This window comes from Pundamilia nyererei, unplaced genomic scaffold, assembly GCF_000239375.1.
Source record: "Pundamilia nyererei isolate P.nyererei 1_Seehausen unplaced genomic scaffold, PunNye1.0 scaffold00122, whole genome shotgun sequence".
NCBI classification, from domain to species: domain Eukaryota; kingdom Metazoa; phylum Chordata; class Actinopteri; order Cichliformes; family Cichlidae; genus Pundamilia; species Pundamilia nyererei.
Genome location: NW_005187523.1, coordinates 1,205,869 through 1,223,834, shown reverse-complemented (window position 1 = coordinate 1,223,834; position 17,966 = coordinate 1,205,869). Strand labels below are relative to the sequence as shown.

General features: G+C 40.8%; 2 protein-coding genes across 2 annotated transcripts in view; both read right to left on the bottom strand.

The window, feature by feature from the left end:
- Nucleotides 1-2,870, bottom strand: part of LOC102205924 (sorting nexin-4-like) — an 8,575-nt gene extending 5,705 nt beyond the window's left edge. The window contains exons 1-4 of the mRNA XM_005742678.1: nt 2,571-2,870; nt 1,539-1,663; nt 1,225-1,363; nt 74-223 (exon numbers count right to left, since the gene is read on the bottom strand). Coding sequence (XP_005742735.1) covers nt 74-223; nt 1,225-1,363; nt 1,539-1,663; nt 2,571-2,654 — 498 coding nt within the window. The 5' untranslated portion in view covers nt 2,655-2,870. The remainder of the gene's footprint in view (nt 1-73; nt 224-1,224; nt 1,364-1,538; nt 1,664-2,570) is intronic.
- A 1,569-nt stretch (nt 2,871-4,439) lies between these two features.
- On the bottom strand, nt 4,440-17,513 carry pnpla3 (patatin-like phospholipase domain containing 3). Its single transcript, XM_005742643.1, has 9 exons — nt 17,194-17,513; nt 15,734-15,966; nt 15,587-15,652; nt 12,793-13,002; nt 7,885-7,945; nt 7,598-7,771; nt 7,375-7,507; nt 7,156-7,263; nt 4,440-6,947 (listed from the first exon to the last, which is right to left on the bottom strand). The coding sequence occupies exons 1-9, from the start codon at nt 17,378-17,380 to the stop codon at nt 6,725-6,727; spliced, it is 1,395 nt and encodes a 464-aa protein (XP_005742700.1). The 5' UTR covers nt 17,381-17,513; the 3' UTR covers nt 4,440-6,724.
- Between the last annotated feature and the right edge of the window lie 453 nt (nt 17,514-17,966).

The following is a 17,966-nucleotide window of genomic DNA, read 5'->3' as shown; positions in this document are numbered from 1 at the left end:
ACAGGTTAGTTACACTTCAGGAGTTCATCTATAAAAGATCAGCTGAATTTGCCCAGACTGCCGCACCATGTACCTCAGTGAGGAAGTAGCAGAGGATCTTGTCATTGCAGAGGACTGGATGAGAAGCCACACGAAGAAGAAAGTTCTCGAGTCCAACCCTGCGTCGCTCCACAAAGTCAGGGTCCATGTTGTCTGCAGACAGCTTGTGCCACACAAACTCTGCCTGTATACATGAAGACCAACCATTTTCACTCGACCTATTCACACACGCATTTGTTTTTGACACTAGGCTTCTGCTTACATATATAAAGAAACCCTGCTTATCTAAAAGATCACTCCATTCAAGTTGTAGCTCAGGCGGTAGAGCAGGTCACCTACTGATCCAAAGGTTCAATCCCTGCTCCTCCAGTCTTGGGCAAGATACTAACCAAGTTGCTCTCTGATGCATCCATCAGAGTGTGAATGTGGTTAAACCGCACTCAGTTTAGAGTCAGTGCTTGTGAGAATGGGTGTGACTGGGTGAATGTGGCATGTTGTATACAGCGCTTTGAGTACTCTGGGACAGTAGAAAATGGCTGTATAAGAATCAGTGCATTTACCATTCCATCCAAGTCAAGCACGTTAGCATTAGTTAACATTAACAAGCAAGAATGAAATATTCTGGTGAGACATGCTTCATTAAATAAATTAGCACTAGCTACATCTAACTAATGCAGCTAGTGCTAATTTCATTGCTAATTCAGTAGCAGTTAGCTAGCTACTCTTAGCTTGTTTGACTGCTAACGTTATCGCTAGAAAAATCCTCTTTGATGCCACGTCACTGTTTGCTTTTCTGTCCTACTGTGGAATCTGCTTTGGAGTGTGGGTTGTGCTATTAAGTGGATGCTAGTCATTAGTGACATTAGTGATTAATGAGCAGGGCCAAGGCGGTCTGGAGGAAACATCACATGCTTCACAAAGAAATTACTCTACAACTTAATGTTGCATTTTGACCCATTTTAAAATTCAGCAATAAAAAGATTAATACATGACAAATCATTATATGTCAGTGTTATGATGGTATTAATCATGTGTCATGCATTGTATGAGTAATGACAAAGATTTTCAGCTCAATATTGACTAGGCCTTCAATTGCCAGAGTTAACTGGAAGTGCTTACACTTGTGTTGTCATATTAGATGATATATTTCTTAAAAGACACTTAACAAAGTCACACTGGACTCACCCTCTTCTCAGGCAGAGGAGGTACCACAATGTACGGATAGGTAACTATCAGGTAGTTCCGCAGCAGTTCAAACTCACTGTACCTCCTCCACAGGCAGTCGGGGGCTGGGTTATGGCCTTCAGCGACTGCATCCATTGGCCTTTAAAGAATGGACCACAGTAGAATTTTGTTCTGTTTTTGCTGAGCCAATAGATGCAATTCATGCAACATCACAAGAGGAAATACAGATAAAATATATACAGTGTGAAAACCTCACAGCTTAACCCACAGAACTTCCTTTCATACCAAAGAGGCTAACAGCATGCTGTGCTCACCTTGTTTCGATCAGGTACACAGTGAACGTCTCCTGCATGCTCACTGCATTTTTGCCGCTCCTCTTCTCGGCCTCAGCTATGCAGATCTCCATCCTGCGCATGAGGGTCGAGCCCTCTTCCACCATCTGAGTCGACACAACAAAAGAACACATGATTTGGCCCTAACACTTAAACCAAGAAACACAGAAGTCAGTGAGAAAAGCTGAGGTAACATTAGTCAGCGAAACAACAAAGCCTCAGACGGGTATGGTGTTTTATCCTTCAACACTTGATGTTCTTTACAATGACAAATATGAATGAGTTGATACCACTAAAATCTTTTGGTGTAAATTTAATTACGAAGAGTTGGTAGGAGCAGGAACCAAAAGCAAAGAGGAAGTGAGAGCTGGAGTTTTATTTTTTACACAGATATTGTCACATGTTCTGAATATGCATGACGTGCACCCCACCTATGCCAGCTGGGTTATGCTCCAGCCCTGAATTGGACAATTAATGAAGAAAATGGATGGATGACGGAGTGTATCCCTGACACAGGTAGACAAATTGATTCCATTAAGTTCCTTAAATGAAAGACAAAAACGTTTTAAACAGACTCCGTGACTCTCACATAGTAATTCGTGTTTGTTGACTCGTAGGGTGAACAACTACTCTGACTGCGCTGCATCCCAGGAACATGCACAACTCCAACCTTGTGTTTTCCTTCAGCTGTCTCTAAAACATGCGCAGCTCGATCATCCATCAGCTCCATGCTCCTCCCTACGCTAACAGCTGTTTATATGACGCACGCGATCCGCTTTTATAGCCAAATTAACATGGTAATATCCGCAAAATGAGTTAAACGCAAAAACATTACTGAGCCCAGTGATATGCTGACGTGTATGGTCCTGCATGTGCTAGACTGTATGTAAGGAGCCTCTGCCCTGAGCTTTAGGTCAACGCTAAATGCCATGTAGCGTTAAATAACGCGCAATGACAAATAAAAACGAAACAAATGAGCAGGTCAACCGGGATAAAGAGAAGCTACGGTCTCACAGTGTTGTTCAAGCTGCCATCCGCTCCCGTTTGGTCTGAATCATCGTCAGTCCCCAGCGACTCTTCCCTTCCATCATCCGCCATCACCTTTCTCTCCGTGATGTTGATGTTGATCACGGCGCATGCGCAACACGTCCCTTCATCCTCGAACTCCCCCGTCCCGTGGTCGTTAGAGCCGTGCCAAGCAAAACGGGTATTTTCTGAGATTACACAGTCACATATTGATGGAAATACGAAATGTGTGTTTAGTCAGCGAATCGCGATTTTAAGGAAACACCAAGCTACAAGCTAGTTTTCATCTACATGAGTGGTGCTCAGGGAGAAGCAGGGGTGTGTCTGGAGTGAGAACTAGGGTGCCACTGACCCCTCCCACCATCACCACCAAACCTTAAATTAACACTTTGCAAAAGTGTTCTTGGGCCCTTTATGCCACTCCATTTCAAAAGTCCTGTAAACAGCCCTGGATACCTCCTGGATGTTTAGTAACATTAACAAAACTACTGACACAGCAGGGAAAATCAGCTGTGATACAATACTGACTCTGGAAACAAATGAATGATTTACATGGGAAGGGGTATATAATTTGAGGAAAATGTGGAATCATTACTCAATGAATCAACTGGTTGGGAGTCTGAAGTTTGATTTAATGAATAGTGGAGGTTCTACATTCCATTTTTATCATATAAGGGTGAAATCTTCTGACAAGAATTCGTGGAGACTGCGTGGTCCTGAGAACTGAGACTTGGTGGACTCCTGGACTTATCCAGGGAGTTCCAAAAGGTTGATTCTGTTCATCTGGACGTAGTGTTTTCAGTGGGAAAAACATTGACTGAAGTATACACTTGGATGATTGACCAAACGTTTCTCCCACTGAAAACATCCAGATGAACAGAATCAACCTTTCTGGATTCACCTGGATGATTGAGCATGCATCAAGATATCCAGGGAGTTGCCTTATTACAAACTATTCCTTCCTGTATGTGTAACAGCTGACATGTAAGTAAACATTTCTGTCAGATCTTTAGTTGTTTGCGTGTTAATAAACATACTATCATTTTGCATGAATTCATGCATCACTCTGGGGTTGTCTGCAGTGCATGAAACTGAATTATAATTATTCATTGGGGCTACTAACTCACATGCAGATAGGAATCCAATGCAATGTATTTTATAGTAGCCTAAGAATTGAATCCGTGTCTGCACATGGTAATCAACTGGCTGTCAAATAAAACAAAGAAGTTACAGTCCAACAATAGTTTTCCATTTTCACACGTGCTCTAAATAAAGCATTTGATTGGCTTAGTAGGGCCACGTGGGAGGAGTTGCAAGGCAAGAGGTCTGTGTGTTTCCTGTGTACATACATTTATGGTAAAGGAAAAGGCTGCACAGATTAAAATTTTTATTGTTTCCATTAGAGTCAGAAATTAATCAGATTTGCTTTAGCGCATGTCATGTCACAAAGGGGAGAGCAGGTGTTTTCATGCTCTGCATGAACAATGAGGAGGTTTGTTTCAAAACTATATCAGCCATCCAGTCAAAATCACTGCACTTGTGCAGGAACTCTCCGTGTTTGACTTTATATATAGAACGTGCATATTTTTGTTGTTTTGTGATCATATTTTAGTCACACTTGCAGGTGTCTGCTCTACCATACACACTTGAATTATGGACTGCTCCTGAGATTGTAATCCTTCTGGGACTTTCTCCCGTTGTTGCGGATGACTTCTGAAGTTCTCTTGTGTCAGGATGAATCTTTGTGTTTCACAGCCTCATGTGCAAATGTGGCTGAGACCACATGTGGCTTTATGTTGTTTAAAGTGCTTTGAGTACTCCAGGAGAGTAGAAAAGTGCCATATAAGAATCAGTCCATTTACCATTTACAGCAATGGAATCAATTGTTTAATCTTGAAATATCACAGTGCCTTAACACAAATTACATTTGCGGGAAACAAAACATATTTCAAGGTCTGACCATGTAAATACCAGCAAATCTCTGGGAAATAGCACATTGAGTTGATATTTTATACTTAAAAGAAGGGAATTAAAACAAGCCTGTCTTCAAAGGTCATTGCACTGTTATCTTTTAATAATATAACAAATAAAAATTGTGACTGTGACATGTGCAAAAGTTTGGTCACTTTACAGAGGAAGAAGCGCAATAACCACATCTGATGGCGGTTATTGAGCTTCAGTGTTGGAACCATTAGCAAAGGTCTGCCGCTGGCTTTATGGCTCAAAATGATTTGAAAGTGAATAACATGACTTGTGCTGTTTGGTAGATACATCTCAATATTTAACATTACTTTTCCATTTCAAGTCAGTCACCCTGAAAGTTATACTTACAGTGAGCTGCAACTTAGATATAAAAGCCATTATTGTTTGGCGGGCTTCAGGCAGCCGACTGTTACTTATTTAACACTGAATTATATGTTACGGGAGAGTTATTATCGCCTACAGAAGACAGTTTAATGGCATGTCTGAATACTGTGCCTGTGCAATGTCTAAAGTGTTAAAAGTTTGTAAAGTTTTGTGGTGTACTGGACCATGTCTTCATCCATGCTAAAACTGTGCGTTTGTCCTATAAAAATGGAACGTATTGGCTCCAGCATGGTACTGTGTCGGTGCTACAGAGCTGCTATAGTTTAAAAACATACATGTACTGTTTAATAACTGGAACATGGGCCACTCTTGTTTGTGGTTCTGTTGGTCCTTTTGCTGGAATTACAGAGTTCATAGTGCACAAAGAAATTCTTTGTACTGCAGATTAAGGCTGTGGTCATTCCCTTTTCAGTTTACGCTTCCTTTCAGCCAATCAGCATTCAGCCTATGCACTGCATTATTGGCCAGAAGCAATGGGCTGATGTGACTTGTACTACTGATTGCATTCCCCTTTGCCTAGCTGGCCCAGGACCAGAACCAGCCTTTAACCTGAAAATGTCAGCTTCAGTGCATTTTCTCTAGCAGAAACATTTTTCATCAGGTTTCAGTGGCCGACTAGTAATTTGGGCATGGGTCATTACTACTGCACAAAACAGCTTTGGCTGCCTTCTTCTCTCCCTTGAACATATCTACAGACACCGCTGCCAAAACAGAACCACTAACATTCTCAGACACTCATCACATCCAGGTCATCATCAGCTTAGAAGAGTTGCCAAATAATAGGCAGCCAGTCTCAGGAACAGCTTTTTACCCCAGACCCATCATCACACATAACTCTGCCCAGTCATGTGAAATAGCCTCTCCTTATGCAGTAGAGATTTACTAATACAAGACAGCTGCAATGACGAAGAGTTAAAAGTTCCAATTAAGTGAACAACTTGGTTTTACTCAAAAATCCTGGAAAGGTCACCTGGATTAATGCTAAGGATTGTTGCACCAAGATTTGTAATATTAGAGCCTTTATATATAATAAATAGATTTCAGGTTTAAAAGGCAATAAGGAAGTGCCTTAAACTTGCATTCTCCTTAAAGACCACCACAGACTGACCCCTGTAGTTGCAAAAAGTCTCTTTTTAGTAAAACAGCTTTCAGCTATGACCTAAAAAAAGACTCCTGATGACTTTGAGGTCTCACTCCCTAGTTTCACATTATACTGAATATAATCAGTCACTCTGGAATTTGATCGCACTGAGAACCAAAGGACACCTTCACACGGTAGCCCCGCCTTCTTTGGTACCCGTTTTACTCTGTGGAGTATTAATTATTTAGAAAATTAAAATCATTATATACTGAAAAAAACTTTAAATTAGTGATTGGGACCACAAACCTTGGACATATCACTCAACGGTACAAGTCCATCAGCGTGGTGAAATGAAGAAAGAGTCAATATTTGAAGGGAAAGAAAGAAGCTGTCATTGAATGCACTGGGATGGTTCCTATGAATGCATATTTTAAACCTAAAAATATTTAGGGAAGTAGATAGATATCATACTGTGCTGCGCACCGATTTAGGTCATAAAACACATCACAGAAGTACAATACTCTTTGCACTGGATGGAGTGTTCAGAGTCAGTGTAAAAACAGATACACACCAGTGAGTACTGGCTAAAATTTCTACCATCCATCGATCCATCCTTGTCTCAACAAGAGAGCTGACATTAGACCGTGTTTCTGTTAAAGTTCAGGTCCTGGAGCATCTGACTGTTGTGAACGCTCTATGGTTCATCTTGGATGCCAACAAAGAAGCAGACATCCTGTGGGGAGGAGGGATCGATGGCTGGATGGCTCTGATGAGACGAGGAGAAGGCAGATTTGGGGATTTCCCAGTAGTTGCTGTGGAGCTCGACAGAGGAAAGAGCAGGTGGGATATCTTTCTGACTGGGCCCGCACTCCGAAGATAGCGGTGGAACACTCAGGCATTTCCTCAGGCAGGGCTCACTGTACAAAAAGCAATGGAAACAAGATTCATGTATAGAAGTGAGAGGTGATCTGGACTCCACAATGAGAATAGTGAAAACAGAAAAAAATGAAGACAGATATTTTTCCAGCTTTCAGATTATTAGAAAGAGGACATGTCTGAAAGCGTCTGACGCTAAACCTCTAACGTTTGTTTGAAAATGACTCTGTTTGCCATATTTTCTGTCACCTCATAGCGCTGGCTTGTTCCCCTTTCCAGGCCTGTCTGTAAACATCACCTGCCACCTCAAACAGCCAACGGACATCAGCGGGCACCTCTGGGATCCACTCTACAAACCTGGTCCAAAGCAAAGTGGTAATGGTCACGGATTTGACACCAGCTAATTTTAAGTTCAAAGCTCATTTGGTTAAAAGTGATATACCGTTATTGATGCGACCTCTGTCTTACCTCTGGGCCACTGAGTATGCTGACTGTACAGGAAGTGTGTATGGCATGAGCATGTAGGAGGCCACCCTTACTGGCAGCATCCCAGATACCCTGCCATACAGTCCGGATCTCTCTTGGCAGGCCTCACAGAACACTGACAGCCACATACAGAATAGGATGCAGTTCTTTAAACATTTTAAAGAAGAATGATGCAATCTGTGCTTATTCTGGGATGATACCTCACCTTTCTTGATTGAAGTAGGCAGACTAATGTGTTCATCCACCCCACAGTGCTGTTTACGAAGTAGTCGGAGCCTTCGGAGCACCCACTCCTTGGTTGTTTCAGTATTGTTGCAGCAGCTGATCGAGCTCTCTGGCAGGGAAGGTCCAGCAGTGGGACACTCCAGTGCAAGCAGGTCTGCAACCAAAAAACACCACATAGGTAACACAGTCCAAATGTCAAACTAGAGGCTGATATGAAAGTGTGTAAGTGAGAGAATGACCAAAGCAACCAAGGAATAGAGGACTCACTGTTCTCTTCAAGAAAGCGTAGAGCATCTTTATAACCGCTCTGACACATCTCAGCCAGCACCTGTAGACGGGAGGCAGAAAATATATCTAATAAAGCCGCAATTCATTCAAAATGGAAAAAAGTTAAATATTTACAATAAGACATTTTACTTCTTCATAAAAAAATATCATCATAGATATATCAAGATCCACCCCCCACCAATTTGCATGTTCTCCCCATGTCTGCATGGGTTCTCTCCTAGTTCTCTAGCTTCTCCATCTCCGTGAAGTTAGTGGGGTTAGGTTAATTAGTGATTCTAAATTGGCCCTAAGTGTGAATGTAAGTGTGAAATGTCTGCCTCTCTCTTATGTCATCTAGGATATGCTCCAGCCCCCCGGGACCATGAATAGGATAAGAAAAAGATGATGGATGGATTTGAAGGCATAAAAAAGCTAGGATGGTTCAACAAAGGGTGGAAAAGTAGGTGGTACTAAAATGAAGTAATTAGGTTGATCGACAACAGGTCAGTAAGCGATTTGGTATAAAAAACGGGATCTTAGAGAAGCAGAGTTTAAGAACGCAAAGATGAGCAGAGGTTTACCAGTGTGCAAAAATGTTTCTACAAATAAGAACTAGTCCATGGGACAATTTCAAAATAGTGATCTTCAAGGTGAAATTCTGAAGGCTGACTATGTCATTATTTACAGCTCATAATGTTATCAGAAGATTCAGAAAACCTGGAGAAGTCTCTGTGTGCGAGGGACAAGGCCAGAACTGAATATTGGTTGCCCGTGATCTTTGGGCTCTCAGGTCGCACTGCATTTAAAACAGATATGGGTCGTCCATGTCTCTGAGTCGACTCTGGAGGAGAAGTGTAGTCCTTACACAAAGTTCATGCAAAGAAAAATCCACATGTGAACATTGTGGACATTATTCCAGAAGCGGCACTGCCTTCATATAAGCATTTAAAATCTTCCTGCAGCATCTAATCATTGTTTGAAGTTCTGCTGTGAGTGTGTACATTTCATAGGCGAAGATTGACACTGTAAGTGCAATCAGATGTTTCTCTCTGGCTGGCCTCACGTCTTATTATTGCAGTTGTTGTCTTTGGTATACTTGCCAAAATCTCAGGATTTAATTTTTCACCTGATATGACTGAACCGAGGTAGCTGGAAGTCTTCACGGTTACCAGCCTTCTCCTGAATATTTGGTCTCACTTGCCTGGGTGTTGTTGGTCATGAACTTTGTCTTCTTGGACCTGAGCTCCATACCACAAGCTGCTCCATTAAGATATTCCACTAAGCAAGCAAGTTCATTTCATTCCCTGCATGTCTTTCCTCTGATGGGAACTGTGACTCATTGCTTTCTATTGGCATCTTCCATAACTGTCATACAGTACTGTGTCTGAATCTGTATAACTCCTCATTTATTTATATTTTGCTTCCAAGGAGTCAGACTTGAATTTTTTAACACTCTTGAGCAACAGTTCTGTGGGGTTTTGAAGGTCTTTAAAAGTTTTTCTTTGGACATTGGCTGCTTTTTCACTCACTTTCACTCAAGTCCTTGTACCTGAGTACCTGAACAGGTGTTTTTTCTTGTTTGTTAAGCCACTTGAACCTGAGCTGTGAGTCATTCAAGGATAAATAAGCACCTAACTCAAGGGATGAACCTGTTTTATGTTTACACTAGCAAAAAACGTAGAATCTCTGTCATAGATAACATCTTGAAAGGTGTCAAGTAGTACTTTTGTACCAATAAAGGTGATTCCAAAGAGCTATTAGCTGAAAACTTGGCATATCATGGCATGGTGTGCAGTGTGTCTTTGAGGAAAGTGGAAGACACAAGAAGAAATGGCTGGCCTATCTGCAGCAGACACTTGGTACCTAAATGTCATGACCTTAAGAAGTAAACAAATCCTGCCAGAGGACCTGAGAATTGCATGTGGGCTTTCAGTTGATCCATCTATTGTTCACCAAAGCCTCGTCAGAAATTATCTCAGTGAAAGTCATTTCAAGGAAAGGAAATGGGGAAAAGAAATAAATTGCATATGAAGTGAACTGAAAAGGAGTCTTGGATTGTTGGAAGCCAGGAGACATGTAAATATGAGTGTATACAGCAATCCGTAAAACACGGTCTGTCATGGTTTGACGCTGTATTTCAGCTACTGGCGTTGATGATCTTATCAAAAATGAAGGAGTCATGAAGGTGGTCACACCAAGACGTTGACTTTTAAGCTGTTGGAATTGTAATACTGTAATATTGACACAATCTCCCTAAAAAGGTCAAATACTTCCTAATATACAGTTTAGCATTGTTAAAATTAAATATACATGCCTTTCATTGTTATGCTATTAAAGTGTTTTGGCAAGTGAAAGGTACAGAGTCGTGTCATTAGGTCTACTGTCAGTTTGTTTTATTGTGTAATAGCTTCAATACAAGCAAGCTGTGACATTGTTAGGAGATGCTCATTTCATTGGCTGGGATGGTCAGGCCACAGGAGACACATATTTGCCAAGCCTGTATGTTTGTATTAAGGACTCACTTTGTTCAGGCATGTAATGTGTGCACTTGTTTTTCAGGTGAAGTGATATAGTGATGTCATTCCAGGAAAAAAACACACACATCCCCCAGACACAGATAAGTGAGCTCATTGACAAAATCATAGGACCCAGATAAGGTATGCATACACACACGAGAAGGGGGTGAGGCTATATAGCAATGATACAGCAAATAGATGTACTGCAACAAGGTCAAAGGTCACCTTATCTTAGAGGTTAACTGACAGTCATCACAGTGGCAGGAAATAACAAGAGGAAACTTGGCTTCAGTTTGAATAATAACAATCACATTAAAAAGGCACTTAAAGGCCTAAAACCAAATCTGAGAATTTGGGGGAATTTCTGTTCAGGGGATATTCATTTAACAGATGTTTTAGGTTAATGTTGCATTCAGCACCATAGGACCTCTGTGGCACAGACATCAGGAAAATCAACTGCACATAGTGTTCACTTGAAGCACTTAGAACAACTACTGTAATAAAAATGAAAGATAGTGTACAACACCACTTTGACTTCTCCTGCAGAGCAGCCACTGTGACAACAGTTAGTAGGTAAATGTTACAATATACAAGCACAGAGAGTCACTACATTTGAGATATATGACAAATATTTAAAGATTCTCTTAGGTAATGCAAAAAAGCACAAAATCCGACAATAGGTAGTCTGAGGTAGCGCTGAGCTTCTAATGACTTTGCACCATATTTTGTTGCAGATATAGAGTTATAAGGTGGACTTGCATTATTTCTGTCTAGTTGTTGTAGATTTTTCTCATTGTTTATCTGAAGCTTAACAGCGTTACATTAACGCTGTCTATTAACCGTCAGCAGAGCTAATCAAATTAGCTGCCTAGCTCCCACAGTAATTTTGTCAGTTTACTATCAACCATAGCTGCTAGCTGTTACCTTAAACATAACTTCACAGGCAGCTAATTCTGCTGTTTTTTGCGTGTTAAACAGCTAACTTTAATGTTTCATGGGGTCACGTCTTGAAACATGATTTCCTTAGAGATTATTAAAGTATTCTGATTCTGAAATTCCTCATAAAGTGGTGTTCACATTAAAAGCACTGACATAGATTTTGGTGTCTTAAACCTGCGTTCCATATAAAAGCCACCATATGGTGACAGCTGTGGTTGTGTTCACGTCTCTAAACATTTTTGGTCATACTGAATATAAATATTTAGTACATTTTGAAAATATGATTCAATTTATCTGTTGCACAAAGCCAGCTGGTTAAAAACTTACTGGTTAACAAAGGGCTAACACTAGTCAGCAGCCAATGAGCATGCGGTCTCAGAGTAAGCCCCACCCCCTTCTCGTCACAGCTTTTTTTGCAACAAATGGCAGCAAAGCTCATTCTCAGTGCTTCAAAGCAGGACTTTTGAAACCAGTGGTTGAGTCAGAGCAGCTCCAGTATGCCTACCTGCAGGGAAGCTGTTAGCTGGAAGAGCCAAAGGCTGCGCTGTTGGTAACGATACTGTCGCAAATGAGTCATTTTAGTATTGATTCGTGTCTGCGTATCAATGTTTTCACATAGTTATAGTTCATTTACTCTGAATTACTCTGAATTAGCTGACGGGTTTGTAAACATGTAGCTTTTTCCTGTGCTTTGGTTCGTTTTCACACAGAAAAATCAAGTGAACTCCAAGCAAACCAAAACGCGACACTTCAGCCTGCTCAGTGGCCAGATGCTTCTGGGGCGGGAGCAACAAAGGTAAATACAGGAAGAAGGTGTTGTGCTCTAGGCTACTAGAAAACACAGAGAAAGTGGTTTACACTGGGTCCGAGGCTCAACCACCAGTGCTCCCAATGTCTCTTCCATCACACTGCACAGCTATGTTTGGTTTGAGGCCATGGCAGAGGTGTGTGGTGCAGGTTTTACCCTGCTGCTGGGAGATGCTCAAACAGCACTTGAGTGGTGCTTAGTTTGCTGGCAGTGTCAGAGCTGCTTTACACACGCTTTCCAGGCTTTGGCGACTCCATCAAAGACCGCCGCTTCTGAGATTCTTGTCTGGTGACAAAGGATTGACCCTTTGCCTACGCACAGATGCTTTTACTACTATTGTTAATCCTTGTAAAGGTGAAAGAATGATTGATTTACTGTTTTGTTATTTTAGATTTTCAACTTTAAAAGATGAAAATCTTAAGTAGGGGTCTCCTTCCTTCTATTCTCTACTTAAAAACATGTGACAGAAGCGACTATCAGTGAGAGTGCAAGATACTGCTGATTGACATATGGCCTGGTAGTAAATACATTACATGGCCTACGCAACCAAAGCCTGGAATGTCTGCAAGAAACTGACCATCAGCTTCAGTGCAATGCACAACGAGTACATCGCCTCCAGTGTGCTAATGCTGCACAGGTACCTACCTTGGGTTCTGGTGGAAAGAGAGCCCTGCTGAGGCGGTACATGTTGCCCATGTTCATCTGGATGCTGGTGTTAGTGAAACGCAGCTCATGAAAGCTGGTGGACTTATCCCGTGGACAGATGTCACTTTCGCCAGAGAAAGGAGATATGGTGATGGTGTTCTTCAGCTCTGACTGAGGCAGGTTATCACTGATCCCACCGTCTACATAACGCTGAACACACACAGACAGTTACCAATATACCTGGAATAAACACATCACTCTCGGTTGTCATTTATAGAACAGGCCACAATGAAGCACAAGGAAACTATTCATTTCTGCTATACCCTGATACCTGGGCCATGCACAAACTACAAACTTTTTTGGTATGCACATTTTGATCCACCATCTAATTTTTCCTGTGGCTGCTCTCACCTACCATCACACAGGACACTTACAATATTAAAACCCAGGCTTCACATTTCACACTTTAAAGACTTTACCCAGTTTTTATGTAATGAAAAATTCTGATTACATTTCATTCTCTCAACCAATGGGATACGAAAGCAGGGTTTTCTCATTTAAAGCGCTTAAAAGCGTGACGGAAAGTAGGCCAGTAAGGGAACAGTTGACTGTGCACACAGAGTAAAAACATGATGTTCTTTTTAAATGAATCTTTGCTACACGAGTGTATTTAATTAACTTAAATATGCTATAATTACTATTTTGTTACAATTTTGTTATAATTTCCTTAATAGTAATAGCTAAAGGTTTTAAAGGTTTTAGCACTTTTTATTTGTTTCTTTAGTATTTGGAGACATCCGACTGGAGTCAGATCTGTGGCAGAACAACGTTCCCAAACATTTCAGGCAAAGTGAAAAAAAAGAACTTTATTAGAAAACTACACCTGATGTTAGACATCTGTCTGCATGTGCATACACAACCAGCCGTGGAACACACAGTTCAGTGAAATCGCACACTAGCTTACTGAGCTGTACTCCCTTTTCTGTGTTCACACTGAACTTCAGCACCAAGTTTCAGACAACAACGTCTACGCAGGGTGAAAAGAAACCAGGTGTCCTGTTTTGTTGTTTGGATGGAGTTTACAAATCTTTGACTGTACCAACTGCATTTGATTTTACACATTATAAATGCCTATATTCATTTACAACACTGAATTTTATTTTTTTAAGTTGGACCCTGATTTTTGTCACTGTGTTTATCTTTGATTACAAAGCTTTTAGATTTTGTTATCACACTGACATGTCAGCTGCTTCAATTGTAAATGAGAATTTAAATAAATTTTAACTGACACAATTTATTTGAGGATTTTCAATATTATTTGTTTTTTCTGTTTTCTTTAAGACTTTCATTCCCTTTTGTAAATCAAAGTACATTCTTGTTATTATTAATCCACCATGTCTGCTAAACATGGCATTTCTATAAGATCAAACAGTGTTTGTTGTTGGACTCTCTTCATTTTTAATAAATGAAACATGTATGAACTGTAAGTGTAACTGAAAATTGACATTCTCTGATAGTGGGAATCTGATTATCACTAAACTACAAAAATGTGGAGTAACTCAGCCCTGCTGTCATTTTTACGACACCAATATCAACTGAACTTCAGTATAACTCAGTATAACAACAGTCAAGTTTCTTTTTAGTTTCACTTGTAGTTTTAGTTTCTCTTCTGAATGACATTTGTAGGTGCAGATTTGAAAAGTTCAGAACAGGCATTTTACTGTGGACGTAACACTTACAGTCATTTAGATATCTCACTCTAAATTAACACACTGTACGTTGTAAGTCCCAGCAAAGCCTGTGCTTCCTCAGACAAGTGAAAGGGAAAAGTCCAAGTAAGTCCCTGAAAGTGTGATATCATTCAAGGTTACTAGACGCTGACTCCAAAGGAGTCTGACTCTAAACTCTGCCATTCATAAAGCACTGACTTTTCTCAATACATGTTGCGTCAGCACATTCGGCTAAGTCAGTGAAAATCACTCCTGAATACATTTCATTCTTTTGAAAATATTAATCACCTATTTATTAAATCGGAGGCTTCAGAACGTAAGTCAACAAACCAACAGCTTCTACATTCATTTCTCTATATGGTCGTATTAATTATGTGATTAGTGTTACCATAGCTGTAATTTGCCAGATATCTCCATTATTTTTAGCATAATCCAGTCAACACAGTTTGTGTATTTGTTAGGCAATTTCAAGGAAATGGGGTTGAATTCTAGAAGATGTTACATTTCTTGATTTGTTATCAGGTTTATTATTTTTATCTGCTGTGACTATGATGAACTCCACTTTTGTGATTTTGCTATTATATTATTCTATAACTGGATCTAAATCCAGTCATGAGTGTCTCAATTATAATTGTGGTAATAGGAGAGTTGAGCTGATTACTGAATGAGATTGCTGCCAAAGTCCAAGAGCTGCTGATAAGTCACAGTAAAGCAAACAGCTATATGCTGGGACCTGCAGCTTCTTTATCACTGCTCAGATTGACTACTACACAAAGCCATCCCACAGTCTTTACTCTGTATATTAAATGTGTATTTTTCCTTCTTCATGTTTAATGCTTAAAAGAAGCTAAAATCAAATGTGATTATACAAGACGAGCCACGTCTCAATAACATTTTTTACACTCTTTTGCATCCACTCAGCGCTTTTCAACTTTGCTTATTGCTACATTTTTTCTTCACTGCTCAAGCTTCCTTCTTCTTTTTCTGTTTTCTTTAGTCACATGTGTGCGTCTGCTTCCCCAAAGCAGAAACACGCATACATACATGTAAAGAAGCAAACCTACCACTCCTCTGAAGCACGGAGGAATCAGTCCACAGTAGATGGGGATGAAACAGCTGCAGATGAGCGCCTGTGGATAGAGCACAAGGTTAAACTACAGAACACCCATTCCCTGTTATGTGGAATATACCCACCACCTCTTTGTCCTCACCTGAATGAGCTCCTCTTTGGAGTCAAACTCTGACACGAGCACATTCTCCCCATCACTCACTCTGGTCAGAGAGATGCACAGTTGCTTTGAGGCCAGGGTGTGTGCGTCAGAGGGCAGGTTGCGATTCAGGCCAGACCTTAACACCTTAATCAGGTTGAAAGTTGGATGCAGGGGGCCCAGGTTTCTCTTTCTGGCCTCCTTAGCCACCTCAATCACATCTTCACAGCATTTAGCTGGGAATGAAAACACACTAATTAAACCTGTATCAGTATTGTCTGATGCTATCGATGATAACCTGGGCGTCAGTCTAGGTTTACAGATGAGATCGGTCTGTAATGATTGCTTCATCATGAGAAAGAAAGTGAAAGGGTGCCTCTGACTCAAGCACAGTCATGTTGTGGTATGAGCCAGTCCCATTTGAACACAACCTATACATATATATATACATGTATATCAATGAAAGACATTCTCTGCCTGCTCTGTATAAGCCTTGCACATATATGAATTGCTGTCTTAAGTTTATAGTACTACTGGTCTCAAGTTACTGACAAGTAATATGTAACCTTGAACAGAAATTAGCTACTAGACTATTACACTCTTAATTGTGCTTAAGGGGCGATGGTGGCTCAAGAGTTGGGAGTCCGTCTTGTAATCGGAAAGTTGCCGGTTCGAGCCCCGGCTCGGACAGTCTCGGTCGTTGTGTCCTTGGGCGAGACACTTCACCTACTGGTGTTGGCCAGAGGGGCCGACGGTGCGATATGGCAGCCTCGCCTCTGTCAGTCTGCCCCAGGGCAGCTGTGGCTACAACTGTAGCTGCCTCCACCAGTGTGTGAATGAATAGTGGAATTGTAAAGCGCTATGGGGGTCTCGAAAAGCGCTATATAAATGCAGTCCATTATTATTACAAGTGAATTTACAGTACATTTAATGTGGAACATGTGGAACTGCCCCAATGATCCGGTTTAATAGCTTTACACTCTAAAAGGTTATATATTTATTTATTTTTATCTTGGGGGCTTCATGTGATTGTTTTGTTTTGATGTTTTCTCTCCCTTTTTTAGGGTTTCTACTGTTTTCTACTGTAGAAATCTGAAAGGTTCCTTAGATATAAACGTTTATTATTACTTTATTTCATATATCTGCATGCTAACATGTAAATGGTTTTAACTATAAGTAGCCTATGTTTTAAACAACGTTTCATATATACAAATATTTCATAGTATATTTACAATGTATACAACTTTCTACTAACTTTATGTTGTTTATGAAATCGACCTAAATCGCTCTTGTCAAGTGCAACTTTCTTTACGCCTGCTAACTCTACAGACGCCTGCTATCTACACAAGCTGAACCCATATTTATACATATCCCCAGCAGGCTATCAGATCATATTCGGTCATGACTATGATTTTTAGTGTACATTATTATTCAGGCTACCGAGCCCCAGCATTGTATCTTACCTATGGGTGCCTTGCTGGCGAGCATCGAGGCGGTCAGCGCACCGGCCGAAGCCCCATACAGCTTAGTGGCCTCTTTGATAAGGTACGGAGCTTTCTCCAGCAGGCAGCTGGCTACTCCGATATGGTAAATGCCCAGGAACCCGCAACCAGCGAAGGACAGGTTCCAGCCACGGCTTAAGTCGAACATAGCGGGGCATTCCCTCGCTGGGGTATTCTGACAGGTAACGAAGACTGAGCAGGACACCAAGCTGTCAAGCCTGTCACCGCCGCGCGGCCAGAAGGAACGCACGCAACAAGTCAACAACCAGCTATAAAAACAAACTGTGGTGCGTTCAATGACTGTCAGAAAAAGCGTTACGAAACAACGCAACTATGTCCCACTTATCGATTTATTTGTATTATAAGTACATATACATATGTGCATTTCTACTGTCACTGTTTATTAAAAAGGCGTATTTTAACAAAGAGTCATCAACTCGATCATTTTATTCTACTTAAATGACATGTCAAAGCAATATAAAACATGATGTCGTAAGTAATTTGAAAGTCTTCCTATTACCGAGTTAGTACAAAGGCAGCACGGGTTACTGAGGCTTGTCACATGAGCCAATCCATCCAATCAGTAGAAAGGTTTGACTCCGAGACGTCACAACACCTAAAAAAGGTGACAGCAAAGTATAAGTTAAAAAAGACAATGGGCAACATTAACAGTATATGAAAGTTCTTGCTTTAAAATCATTTCACTGTGTTTTAGGCTTCGTTTTTATTGATAA

What these genes read in the sequence shown, in the direction of transcription:
- pnpla3 (XM_005742643.1), bottom strand. Translation starts at nt 17,380, where the DNA reads ATGTTCGACTTAAGCCGTGGCTGGAACCTGTCCTTCGCTGGTTGCGGG. An exon ending in CTCCGTGCTTCAGAGGAGTG is followed by an intron (nt 13,003 to 15,586) that starts GTAGGTTTGCTT and finishes GTGTGTGTTCAG; the next exon opens with CGTTATGTAGACGGTGGGAT. An exon ending in GAACAAGCCAGCGCTATGAG is followed by an intron (nt 6,948 to 7,155) that starts GTGACAGAAAAT and finishes CTTTTTGTACAG; the next exon opens with TGAGCCCTGCCTGAGGAAAT.